This window comes from Mustela lutreola, chromosome 7, assembly GCF_030435805.1.
Source record: "Mustela lutreola isolate mMusLut2 chromosome 7, mMusLut2.pri, whole genome shotgun sequence".
Lineage (NCBI taxonomy): Eukaryota > Metazoa > Chordata > Mammalia > Carnivora > Mustelidae > Mustela > Mustela lutreola.
The window spans coordinates 40,010,767-40,023,030 of NC_081296.1; the positions used below are offsets into that span (position 1 = coordinate 40,010,767).

A 12,264-nucleotide genomic window follows, 5' to 3' on the forward strand; every position below is an offset into this window, starting at 1 on the left:
ATCATCTCCACTTAAGGATGGTAAACCCAGGGCTCAAGGGTCCACCAGCCAGTTCACTGCCCAGCCAGGGTGCCCCCCCGCCAGCCAGAGGAAGTGTCTGCGGTCCTGGGGCCTCTCACCAAGCAGTCCAGCTGGGAGATCGGGCTCTTGCTGCCTGGCTGGCTGATGTCCCAGATCTTCACGCAGCCCTTGCCCCCCGTGTAGACGTGCCGCGTGGGGTTGCTGATGGTCACAGCACACACCACCTCCCCGTGGCTCAGCGTGTTGATCTGCCGGGCATGGCGGGGGATGCCAGGACCGGCCAAGGCGTCGTGGGGGAAGGGCACGGGCTGCATCTGCCCGTCAGCACTCACGTGGAAAGAGTACGCCCTAAAAGGGAGAACCCGTCCCTTCCGTCATCCCCAATCCTCTCAGTTCCCACGAGTCCAACCCAGGTCAGATGGCACCACCCTGACTGGTCTACCTCTGCACCCCACTCCCCAAATCTTAGGGAATCCGGGCACCCCAACCTCCTTGGCCTGGCTCTACAGGGTAGGGGGTTGCTTAACAACCCAGCCTGGACTTCAGCTCCTGCCCCCAGATCCTTGGCTCTAGATCTCGTCATCGGCCCCACATGGGCCGCGGAATGCCCTTTCCTACCACCTTTAAATCCCTGTGGAAAGGGTTCTGCTTGAAGGTCACCTCTTCCTTTGCAAGCCCAGGGGTTAACAGGGAGGGAAAGAGGTGTGCCCCCCACGATGAATCATGGAGTGCATGTCAGAGCCAGAGGTAAGCCAGCATAGGCTGCCTGCTGTTTTAGGCCACTGTGGGTGCTAGCTAGGGGTCCTTCCTGCAGCTCAAATCCAGAGGAGCTCCTGAGGCTGAGGTGCTCACATCATTTAGCTAGGGAGGCCCCATCAATGGAGGTGTTCCCCAGCTCCCTCTCAGTTCCCCACTCAGCAGGAACCCCAGGGCCGATCAGGGGTGTGGCCAGGCAGCGGTTTCCCGCGGCTCCAATCTGGTCTCTGCGTACCTCTAGGGGGTAGACACCTTCTCAAGGCCAAGGCCAAGGTCAGGGGCAGGGGCAGGGGCAGGGCCAGGGGAGAGGGGTAGGGGTTTGTGTGCCTTCCCCAACGAGCATGCAGTAAGCCAGCCAGAACTTACGGTTTTCCACCAGGAATGGAGGCAAGGCTTGAGGGAAGGCCGGTGGCCCGCATGGGAGGGTGAGGGTCAAAACCAACCTGTAAGGCAAGACAAGGCCAGCCCTTAGTGAGGGACGCCGCCTCGCAGTCCCTACCCCCAGCCTCTTCCTTCACCATTTCCTACGTCCTGCCCGTAGTGCTCCCTCTTGAAAACCCAGAAGACAAAGAACAGCCTATGGTCTCAGAGGAAAAACAGGCCCAGCAGGCCAGGTATCTTGCCCAGGACAGTGGGAGGACAGGGTGACAGTCCAGAACCACCAACTGTGAGCCAGTACCCTTGAGCCCCACACCCCCAGCGCTCCCTGTCCCACCAGGCAGAGCTGACCCGGCCCCACTTCCTTCTCTCCCCTGGCGTCCGGTGGGCCCGTCACAGGGAGAGGCGGCCACCCAGGAGAGAAACCGTCTCCTGAGAAAGAACCCCTCTCTGCCGACCCAAATCCAAACCCATTCCTGGTATAGCAAGCAGCCTCATTTACCAAACCCAAGCTATGTGGAAGTCATGGGACTCTTGGGATTCCCATCCCCACGGAGCCCAGAAAAAGAGAGCAGCCCCACTTTCCAGATGGAAAAAGATGGCCTGGACATGGGGAGGGGCGAGCCGGAGTTACATGAGGTCTTTTGATGACTAACAAGCCAAATGGGGGTAGGTCTGCTGACCCCAAAGCTTATGTTCCTTTCTTTTTCTAATAAACACTGCCCCAGAGGCAGCTGCCTGACAACCCCCACCAAGTCCCCACTCCTTTCCCAGTCCCCTCCCCGCCAACAAAAGGAGCCAAAAGGTCTACGTACAGCTCCAAAGCTCACCATTGGCGATCGGCCATAGGCAGCGGCGGCGGCAGCCGCCGCGGCGCTCATCTGCGGTGGGATGTTGTGGAGGCTGGCGTAGGCGCTCGGGCTGGTGAGCGAGCCATTCATCTCGTGGTGGCTCATCATGGCAAAGGGGGCCGCGTAGGAGCTGGTAATGGAGATGGGCGTGCGCAAGGCCGAGGCTGCAAGGAGGAGGGCGTCAGCTGGGAGGTGGGGGGCACCAGGGGGGAGCAGGCCCACCTCTCCTTCCGGGACAAAGCTCAGGCCACCAGGATGCCTCCCAGCCCCGCAGCAATCCTTCCTGCACTCAAAAGCTGCCTGTTCCAGGCCGTCCTCTTGGACTGAAACCATTTAACTAGGAATCTGGTCCTCACAGTCCAAAAGGTTCAAGCCGAGAGACGTGCCCGCTTCTTCTTACAGAGCAGGACATGGAGGCCCAGAGAAGGGAGTTGCTGGGAGTGTCACAGAACTAATGACACAATTGGGAACAGACTACAGGTGTCCTGACCTATCTGAAGTGCCTTGCACACGCCGAGTCCAACAGTGGCCTCAGTGAGCCCTGGACATCAGTGTTGACCCACCAGGTGTCCATGTCCTCTTCAAACCTGACTGTGGAGTCCCCCTGGAGGCGGGTCCCGGGAGAGCCCCAACTCCCACATAGAGCTCAGAGCTCTGGCCTAGCTGTGCAGCTCCAGCCCTGGCCCGGGGAAAACCCCAACCCTCCAGCGCGGTCGCCCCAGCCCCAGCGTGCCTACCCATTATACCTATCGGGTCCATGCCTGGAGGTTTGCCCGGCATCGACCGGAGCCCTGGGGTCGTGCTGGTGCCTGGAGTCGGGGCATCGTTCCTTGGAGTAGGCGTGTTGGACTTGAGCCCAGGGGTGGAGGACTTGTCGTTCTGAACAGGGAAGACACCAAGATTCCTTTCTCTCAAGAGGCGGGCATCTGGAACCAACCACACTACCCAGTGCCGGCCCCAGTTCTAAATTTTCTGCCCAACAGCCCCTCAATTCTTGCCCAACCTTATTGGGCCAGGACTGTGGCAATCGTTCCCATTTTACAGATGCAGTAACCAAGGCTCGGGAACATTTCACTGGTAGCACAGGGCCCAGCCAGTAAGTGGGAAAGCCAGTGTTTGAACTGGGGCCAAACCCCAATCCACGTTCTTCATACTCCACCCCTCTCCCCTCCAATTATGACCACTCCAGCTTGTCCCTTTTCCAGAACCTTCTCCCTCCACCCCAACCTGCCCCCAGCCCTCCGCTTCTGTGGCACCAGCGACAGACCCCACATACATGACCAAGGTCTTTGGTCTTGGAGGAAGGTGTGCTGCTGGAGGAGGCTACTGAGGCGGGGCTAGTGGGGGCGTCCTTTTTCAGGCCGCGGGCCTTGTCCAGCCCATTTTCAGGAGGGGAGTGTGCCGGGCTGACCCGGGGCGTCGCGGGGTCCTAAAAGCACAAGGGACGCAGAGATGCACTGACAGTCACAACCAGCCAGGAGTCTTCCCTGTGCCAGGGACGGGGCAGGAGCTCAACGGCTGCCGGGGAGGGGAGCTGGGCTGAGAGAGACCAGAGCCCCCGAAGTGGGGATCTGGTCTCACCCCTTTATCCCACAGATGGGGAGACTGGGGCCTGGTGGGAGGTGGGGGGACAGTGACCAGCCCAGGACCAGACACAAGTTCAGTACTCAAATCTGGGCAGTGGGGCCTCTCGGCCTCGTGCAGCTCTCTCCAGGTCCTCCTTCCTTGCTGAGACAGGTCCCAAGGGGCTCATGACCTCTATCCTCAAGATGCCAGGGTTGGGGGATGGGAGGGAAAAACAGAGCTGACCTGGAAGACCACGGGGAACAGGAGCCGGCCCTTGCCTGGGACCTCTGAGGCATGCTTGCGCTCCCTCCCCTGGGCTCCCCGTCCTAAGAACCCGGGCAGCCATGCAAGCCAAGCCCTGTCCTCCTCCTCCTGAGCAGCCCAAGGCACCAACACCAGAGGCCTCGCTGCCCTGCTCAGGCTGCCAGCCACACTGGAGCAGCAGCCGAGACACACAGCTCCCAGCCAGGGGATGGGCTGCCTAGAACCACCCCAAGCAGAGCATGCTGCAACCCAGGCCTGTCTGTGCTCACCTCGTTGGAAACATCCACCACCAGATCGTCACTCTTGTCCCCGTCACTGTCCTGCAAGCAAGAAAGAAGCCCGTCGGGGGGCCACTCCCAACCATGCCGAGCCTGAAGCACCCCCTGCTTCTAGCACTGGAGTCTGAACCCGGGGCCAAACCCCACCGTCCGCGCATTCTCCCCTCTGGCCCACCGATGTCAGCGGTCTGCTTGCCCAGCCCCTGGCTCCCGTTGGGATCACTGCGCTCCACGCCCACTGGCAGCCTCACCCACACCTGCCCCATTACACCTGGCTCCTTCCAGCGGCTTTATGGCCACCACCACAGACGAGGAAGCGTGCTAGCCTCATGTCATCGCTTCCACCACTCTCTGTGGGAGGGGTGACCTGCCTTGTCTCCCAGAAACGCAGCCGAGGCCCTCAGGTGACACGCCCAGAGCCGCAAACAGCAAAGCATGGCCTTCCCCCCTGGTCTCAGTTCTCATCCTAACAGCCCACCCACAGCAGATCCTGTGACCACACGGTAGGCTCAAAGCACGGGGGCACTGGAGACAGCCCCCTGGGGCAGACCAGGATTGTGGGAAGGCTACCATGGCAGCATGGGGCACCCTGGTCTGTGTTGGGGGGGCACCCACAGCTCCCCTCAGTTCTCCCCGTCCTGGCCATGGCCCATGTGCTCACAGCGTGTGTTTATGATCCTGACCCCCTGACCAGGCAACCCAGCAACCACCCCCCATGCCTCTGACTCACCCATGAGTCAGGCCTGCAGGTGCTCCCACGCCCCAGCCCCCAGCCCCAGCCTCATGGCGCCCACTAGACGTACGTATCGGCTCAGACTATCCTTCTCCTCGGCTTTCCGCTTCTTGGCTTCCATGCTGTAGTCCGCGGAGCCCCGGTGCTTTTCACTGGCCCGGAGGCTTTCTGAGGGTGACACGGAGTTATTCTGGAAACCAAGAGGAGATTCGGTGTGAACATTTCGTGCACCCTGAGACACAGGTAGGCGCAGGGGTCTCGAGGTCAGCGGAGATGTGGTGTGTGTCCTCTCATCCTCCCCCCACGGGATCTTCGCCAGGGAAGCCTTCCCAGCTCTCCAGATAGGGTCTCCATGGTGGGGGGAGCCCTGGGGGCACCATTCTCTTTTGTAGCCATGACGCAGCTGTTCCATAAACAGGCTTGCGCTGAGCTCTCTGCTTCCCAGCCTGTGGAATCTTCCATTTTTTTGGGGGGGGTCTTCCATTCTGAGAGCTGGATCACCCCTCCTTCACTCCCCACCTTGGGCCGGCCCTGTGTCTTTGCTCAAAGAAGGGACAAGAGAAATTTGTACTGAGTCTTGAAAGATGGGTCTCAGTGGACACACGGGGGACCGCGTCCAACCCTGCCTAGCTCAACTGGAATGGGGGGACGGACAGGGAGGGAGGATGTCGGGTTGCCAATAAGCCTTCTCTACATATGGGGGGGCAACTTGGCATTTTGTGTGAACATTCTACCCCCCCCCCCATGCCAGGCCTTGAGCCACTTCAGAGAAAGTGTTAGAAAGAAACAAGAATTCCAACTTCGTGAAGCCTTTCCCTCTGAAAGGCAGGAAAAGGTGAAAGGGCAGATGGAATCGTGTCCTGAGAGGTTGGGAGACGCGCCCAAAGCCCCCCATGGGGGGCAACATGAAGGAAACCTGAGCGGGGCCTGGAAGGGCTTAATGAGTTCCCCCTTCAAACTCCAAAGCAAGCAAGTGCAGCAACAGTTTGGAATCCAAGGCCTGGGAAGAGCGGGTCAGGGCCAGCAGACCAAGCTGGACCAGCACAGGTAGGTGGAGAGCATCCCATGGAGGATGGAGTCCAGCTGGCTTGGGGCCCCGATGGGGGCCAGGAACGGCCCACATGGTGTGGCCGGCAGCACCGGGCTGGGGAGCAGAGAGGGAGGAGCTACTGGCCACAGTACCTGCCAGGCAGCCTGTGCTCTCCAGACCTGGGCCAGGACGGTATCAGAACCGATGCCCCTCCAGGGGGCCGCTGAGATCTACTCCTTTCTAAGAAACCAAACTACCCCTTCCTTCATCACTCACCACTCATCTCCTGCCTCTCCTAAGTACCCACCCTAGATCAGGCCTGAGGCTGGGTGCCAGGGCTGGAGGAAGGAGCCAGACACAGCCCCTGCTCTCCTGGGGCACACAGCTGGACTGCAGGACCAGGCAAGGCAGGTCTGGCCATGTTCCCCCGGCAGTGTGGACGTGCTGGACACGGCCATGCAGGAAACTCAAGAGAGACATGGGCAGAGGAGGACAGCGAAAGGCCGGGGGCCGTGGGGGTGCGGGTAGGGAATGAGCCTCTACCTCCCATCTCCCCCACTCTCCTGGAGACCAGCGCTGGTGTTTGGAGGGGAGGGACGGTGTGGGAACCGCAGAACTTCATTTCCTTTCCTAAGCCGGTTCCTGGGCAGCCCTTCCCTGCCAAGTTTCTGCCTGAAGCAAATTAAAATGGCAGAGTTATCAAGCCTTGAAGAAAAAATGGAGGTCCTAATGGAAGTGCAGCTCAGCCTTCCCCAGCGCCGGGCGGGAGCAGTGGCGAGGCGCGCACACCGCAATTCAATTAGCTGCTGCGAGCCCGGCCCAGAAATCAGCGGCATTTCATTTCCTCCCGCGGCAGCGGCCACCCCGCGCTGGGCAGCTAGGCTCCCGGGCGGGCGGGGAGCGGGGCAGAGGGGGCACGCGGCTGCTCGGCTTTCTCCCTGCGACCCGGTCTGTGGCTCGGGGAACAGCAAGCCCTTTCTTCTCCTGCAGTCAGGCTGAAAACCCTCGCCGCTACTGGAGAGAGTCATGTCAAGCATTTAGCGGCATCGATCCAGCCCGCCTCTGGCTGGCAGGCGGCCAAAAAACTAAGTATTTTTTATTGCTTCGGCGAGGCAAGGAAATATGAATGAAGCTACCTCTAATTGGACTCCAGACTAACCCCTCCGGGACAGCTTCCAGCCCGCCCAGCCGTCCCCCTCCCGCTCGGCCGCAGCCCTGTCCTTCCTGCGGGGGCCTCATCTGTTGACAACCTGCTTTTGCAAAGGGCTGCTCGCGGCAGGCTGCAGGGCCGAGGCCACCACCGCCCCAGGATGGATGGCAGCTTGACTCCTCACCCCCCCCAACCCTGCTCCCGATAGTCTGGGGGCTCGCGGGGGCCCCCCGCTCTTGGAGTCTGCCGAGCACAGGTGTGGACCAGCACTGCGGAGTGAGGAGCTCAGCTCTTGGGGGGTTCCCCAGGGGATTCTTGGAGCAGAAAGCTTTCACAGACAGGGGCACAAAGCCAAATGCGAACAGCAGTGGGGAGGAGTACGTGAAGACAGAGGGCGTCAGGCGTCAAACCCTCATGTCACTCGGCAGCAGGTCGTGTTAACCGGGTCACCTCCCGGAGGCTGGGTGCGGCTGTGGGGGGGTCTCCTAAGCAGAGAGGCTTGGCTGCACAGGAATATGCCCGTGGCACAGACAAAGAAGCTGCAGCTCAAGGAGGCCGAGAGAGTCACCCGGTGTCCCATGAAGCCGGGACCAGACCCAGGCCTGGAGGGGTCCAGTCCAGCCCCCGACTCCTATCTAGGCCAGCCCAACTCTCCAAAAATGCCACTTTCTGAGGATCAACGCTCAAGCAATCAAAATGGACTTTCAGCTTCGGTTTTCCCTTTCGGATCTACCCTAGCCGTTGCTGGGCCCCAACGTGCACCCGGATTTCTGAGCACATCGGCAAGTCGAGAGGGGACGAGAGCGCCACTGCTAACTGGAAGGTTTAAAAAATCAGCCTGGTGGAGGGCCGGGAGGAGGGAAGGGGGTCGGGAGGGAGCGGCCCGAGGAAGCTGCGGTCTAGATGGTTAGTTAACTGCCTGACCTTCCAAGTCCTACTTAACACGAGGTAATAACCAAAGCCATTCTTGCAGATTAGATGGCCCCAGATACAAGGACAGCGATGAGGAATAAAATAGCTTTGCTAATCGCTGGAGGATTTTTTTTTTTTTTTTTATCCAGACTCCACTGCGCTTATTCAGAAGGCTTATTCACTTGAAACAGAACCTCTGAGCCTCAGTGTGATCAGGAAGATTTACGACAAATCTCAGAGCTGGCAGACGCACAGAATGCCTGGCCCGGATGCTCGCTCGCCAGCACTTTCTTAAACCGAGTTTAAGCCCAGAACATGGAGAAACCGCAGGCGTTGGGAGGAAGGGAGGAGAATACAGGATCGGACAGGGGCAGCCGACTTGGGAGACGGGGAGCAACCCTGCCTGGGACACCAGACCCCCAGGCTGCTTGTGGGGGCCCGGGGACTCCACGAACTGGCCAGCTGACCTCTCTGGTGAATCACCACTCATAAAAAAGAGGGTTAGAGCTCACTTAAAGCTACTCGTTGGCCAAATGATGGGTGGAAAGCCTGCAAGACCCCCCCACAACCCCTGGATCCCACATGGTTCCCCCTTCCTTCTCCCCCCCCCTCCCCCAGCACCCCACACTCCATAGGTTCCAGAGCGCTGACACTTACCGCACTGGATTCTCTTTCTTTTGGGGATGGAAGGCCCGGACAGGAGGAGGGTCAGGCGCCCCAAGAGAAAAAGACAAAAAAAAAAAAAAAAAGGTCAGTCTTATGCAGCTGGCTTTTATGCTTTGCTAGTTGATGGGTTTTAAAATGGGCAGCAGGCCTAGCTCTCTGAGTCACTGTGGGTCAGCCAAGGCAGGGTCAGTAGGTGACATTTCCCACTTTGCAAGTTAACCGCCTCCATTCCCCATGCTCTCTCCCTGGCCGCCAGTCCCGGGTGGGGCCGGGGCCGTGGTCCTGCTCTCCCTGACATGCCAACAAGGGGACCCAGATCCCTGGTCAGCACTTTTTAAAGCCACCTATTTGTAAAGGATCTGGGTATTGAGCATGTTATTGTTTCAAAGAAACAAACAAATAAAGGAACTGTGGGATTGGGGTTTTTTTTGTTGTTGTTTTTTTTTTTAAACTAACACCACATTGTGTGTCTTTGCAGAGAAGCTTCTATCATTCTGCGTGGCCAAGCATAAGCTCCCTAACTCTCCTCTCTGCTGTAAGGACACCCTCTCCTCTGCCTAGTGTGCCAGCCCTCTGCAGCGACACACAACTCAGTCTCTGTTTCCCATACTCCGCTGCTGCCCTGGTGCTCTGGTCTGGGCCAGATGCCCTGGGCAATAGCCAAGGGCCAATACAATTCTGGTGCAAGCCTTCCACTCACACAATTCTGCAGGTCAATTCTATCTCAATAAAACGGGGAAAAAAATGTCTAAGGGCAGACCACACGACATGACAACTTTTGGAAAAGGGCCTGCCAGGGAGCCATGACCGTTCCTTCCCCAGCAATCACGATCTCTGCTTAAAGACAGTCGACTTATAAGTCTTTACTTGAGTGCCAACTGTGTACCTTTTCCAAGGCACCTGCTTTGGTGAGACACATATGCTAAGTTAAAAGCCTGGAACGTGGCCCCTGTTCTTGAAGGACTGATGCTCTTGGGTGAGGACAAAACACTCTGTAGGGGGAGGCTAGAAGAGGACAGCAACCAAGGGCTCCTTCTTGGGACCCCAGCTCTTTAACTCTCCTGGAAAAAAGCTGCCAGCACAGACTAGAAGGCATCTTAAAGGAATGGGCCCTTTAAAGATGGGCAGCGTGTCGCTGGGATGATGGAGGCTGCACGAGAGGCATTCCAGGCCAGAGAAGTCCAGGTCCACAGCAGGGATGGAGGGGTAGTCACGGCGCGTGGGGCTCTGGCTTCCGTGTACCCGAAATCTGACAGACGGCCCCCATCTTTTGCTAACTCTCTCACTCCTGGCCCCAGGGTGACAACACCTGCTGTGTCCCCTCGCAGTGGGACCTACCTACAGGACCCCCACCCCCAGCCCAGCCCTGCCCTCTGCCCCAGCTCTGGGCCGCACCTCTGTGGTCCAGCTCATGGTGGTTCTTCTCGTCCTTCACAGTCAGGTGGGCCTGGCTGCCCAGGGCGCCAAGCGCCAGCAGCCCCGAGCTGCTCCCCGTCACCGGGGGGATCCCTGGAGGCTGCAGGCCTGATGGGTGGGGAGGCAACTGGACCGGGGGGCCATGCGTAGCGTGGGAGAGGTGCTGGGCCTGGAGCTGCTGTTGCTGCAATGAAGTGGGTGGTGAGCAGAGCTGAGCGGGGACGGCGGGGGAGGGCGGGGAGGATGCCCTCCAAAACCCTTACCCACCCCCAGCTCATTCCACATGCTGTCTGGCTGAAGGAAGCCTGTTAATCAATGGCAGTTTAGGCACCAGACTTTTGTCTCCAAACTCTCCACCTATCCCCCCACCCCCATTTTGGGACACAATTCCTCAGTGTCCATTTCCAAGCCCCAGATAAATAAAGCATGCATCTCAGGACCAAAGAATCATCGGGGCTCCCCCTCGGTTGAGGAGGGCCCATTTTTAAGCCAGCAGTCACACTTGCTCATGCTTGCATGCCTTCAGACATTCGCAGCCGATGGTTCCCACCCTGAGCCCATATCCTGGGAAGCCTCCCTAATTCTCAGGAACTCCAGGCTGGCTGGCTGAGCCAGGGCCAGGACACAGAAGAAAACTCCCAAGATCAAGAGGACCTTGGGGCCAGTGGAATGAGAGCTAACGTCGCTGGACCTCAGAGTGGAGAACAGAGTGGAGACCAGAGTAACAGGAGTGGAGTCTGGAACTACATGGACCAGTATTCCAATCCTGGCTATGGTGCTTCCTAGCTGTGTGACCTCAGGCAGCTGACTCATTAAGTGATCTCACAACAACAGCTAACAAGGGACCCCTACCCAGATTAGCCCCAGAATGTTCTCTTTCCCTGCCATACCCTACACCCTCTGGACAGCCAGGTCCTCTCCCCAGCAGCCACTACAAAATAGCCTTTATCTTACCATTCCTAACTTTGTGCCAAGAACCACAGGAATTGTGGGGTGGGCTACACCCCCACCAAATACCTCTGAGGAGTGGCCAAGGCCTTGGGTATGCTGACATCTTCTCCAGGAACACAAGAGAAGGGGACCGACATTTACTGAAAGCCCAAATGTACGCATGCCACTTTCCAAATATTCTCTCTGACGCTTCCGGCCCGGGTGGCAAAGGAGGGTTTGTGCCCATTTTACAGATGGCAAACTGACACTTAGGGGGCTGGAATGGGTGGCCAGTAATTAGCCGGGTCCAACCACTAGTAGGTGAGACCTGGATTCAAATCTGTCAACCATCGATCTTATCTAACGAGTGTCCCCCCACCCCGCCATGACTCCTCAAGTCTGAAGAGCTTGGTGGGGGTGACAAGCTTGCCTACTGATGTAAACTTGGCTTTTGGGCCAGGCTGGCAGACAACGCAGGGGGAACACAGGGGGAAAGTCTACAGTCTGGTGGGAGGTGAGGCTCTCAGAGGCAGGAAGTATTTGCAATTGGGGTGAAGGGCCCTGCTCTCCCACAACCACGACACAGCAAACTGCAAATCTGGCTCATCTGGAAGCCAATGGGGGAACCCCAGCCACCACCACACTCCTGCCCCCAACTCAAAAGGGGAGGTGCTTTTTTATCAGCTCTGGGTCAAAGGCTGGGACCAGTGACCATTACTCAGAGCTGAAACATCTACTGTTGGATGATTCAGGGAAATTACTGGTGGGCACTGGTCCCTGATCCGGAACAAAACCCAGGCAGGGGGCCCCATGCAGAAACCCCACCCAGCCTGCACTCCGGCTCTTCCTGGAACACAGGAGCTTAGAGCAGAGCTCCCCTATTCTTTCTTTTCAAATAAATTATAATTGTTAGGTCTTATTACAAGAAAAAAAAAAAAAAACATGCAGTCAGAAGACACGTAAAATAAGTATGGATTAAAAAGTCATTCTTAAAAAATTACTCTTCAATCCCACGCTCTAGAAGATTCCACTGTTCCTCTCTCTAGAATTTTCCTTTATGAAAATCTACATATTGTAAATGTGTTCCTGAATCAATAGGCTCTTGCCAACCTCACCACAACTGCTACTACTACACAACTGGGTTTTAGTTGAAGACTATTCTGTACCAACCAACACATCCTTTCCAAGGGCTACCCATCACTCCTCGGTGCGGGCCAACCATCCAACTGCACCTACACGGGCGGCCTTCAAATGCGTCTCTGCCAGCAGCCCTGCGGTTTTAGACTGGTTGCTGGCAGCCCGTTTAATTCTGC

At 57.9% G+C, this 12,264-nt stretch overlaps 1 protein-coding gene across 10 annotated transcripts in view; it reads right to left on the minus strand.

Moving 5' to 3' along the window:
* Positions 1-12,264, minus strand: part of TLE3 (TLE family member 3, transcriptional corepressor) — a 46,972-nt gene that overhangs the window by 6,138 nt on the left and 28,570 nt on the right. For 2 of the 10 annotated variants that reach the window (XM_059180537.1, XM_059180532.1), the window contains exons 7-15: positions 10,001-10,205; positions 8,597-8,613; positions 4,918-5,037; positions 4,106-4,156; positions 3,283-3,435; positions 2,753-2,885; positions 1,986-2,170; positions 1,144-1,220; positions 120-369 (exon numbers count right to left, since the gene is read on the minus strand). In XM_059180537.1, coding sequence (XP_059036520.1) covers positions 120-369; positions 1,144-1,220; positions 1,986-2,170; positions 2,753-2,885; positions 3,283-3,435; positions 4,106-4,156; positions 4,918-5,037; positions 8,597-8,613; positions 10,001-10,205 — 1,191 coding nt within the window. Of the gene's footprint in view, positions 1-119; positions 370-1,143; positions 1,221-1,970; positions 2,171-2,743; positions 2,886-3,282; positions 3,436-4,105; positions 4,157-4,917; positions 5,038-8,596; positions 8,614-10,000; positions 10,206-12,264 lie in introns of all 10 variants that reach the window. The other 8 variants (XM_059180536.1, XM_059180531.1, XM_059180534.1 and 5 more) reach the window with 5 other exon arrangements.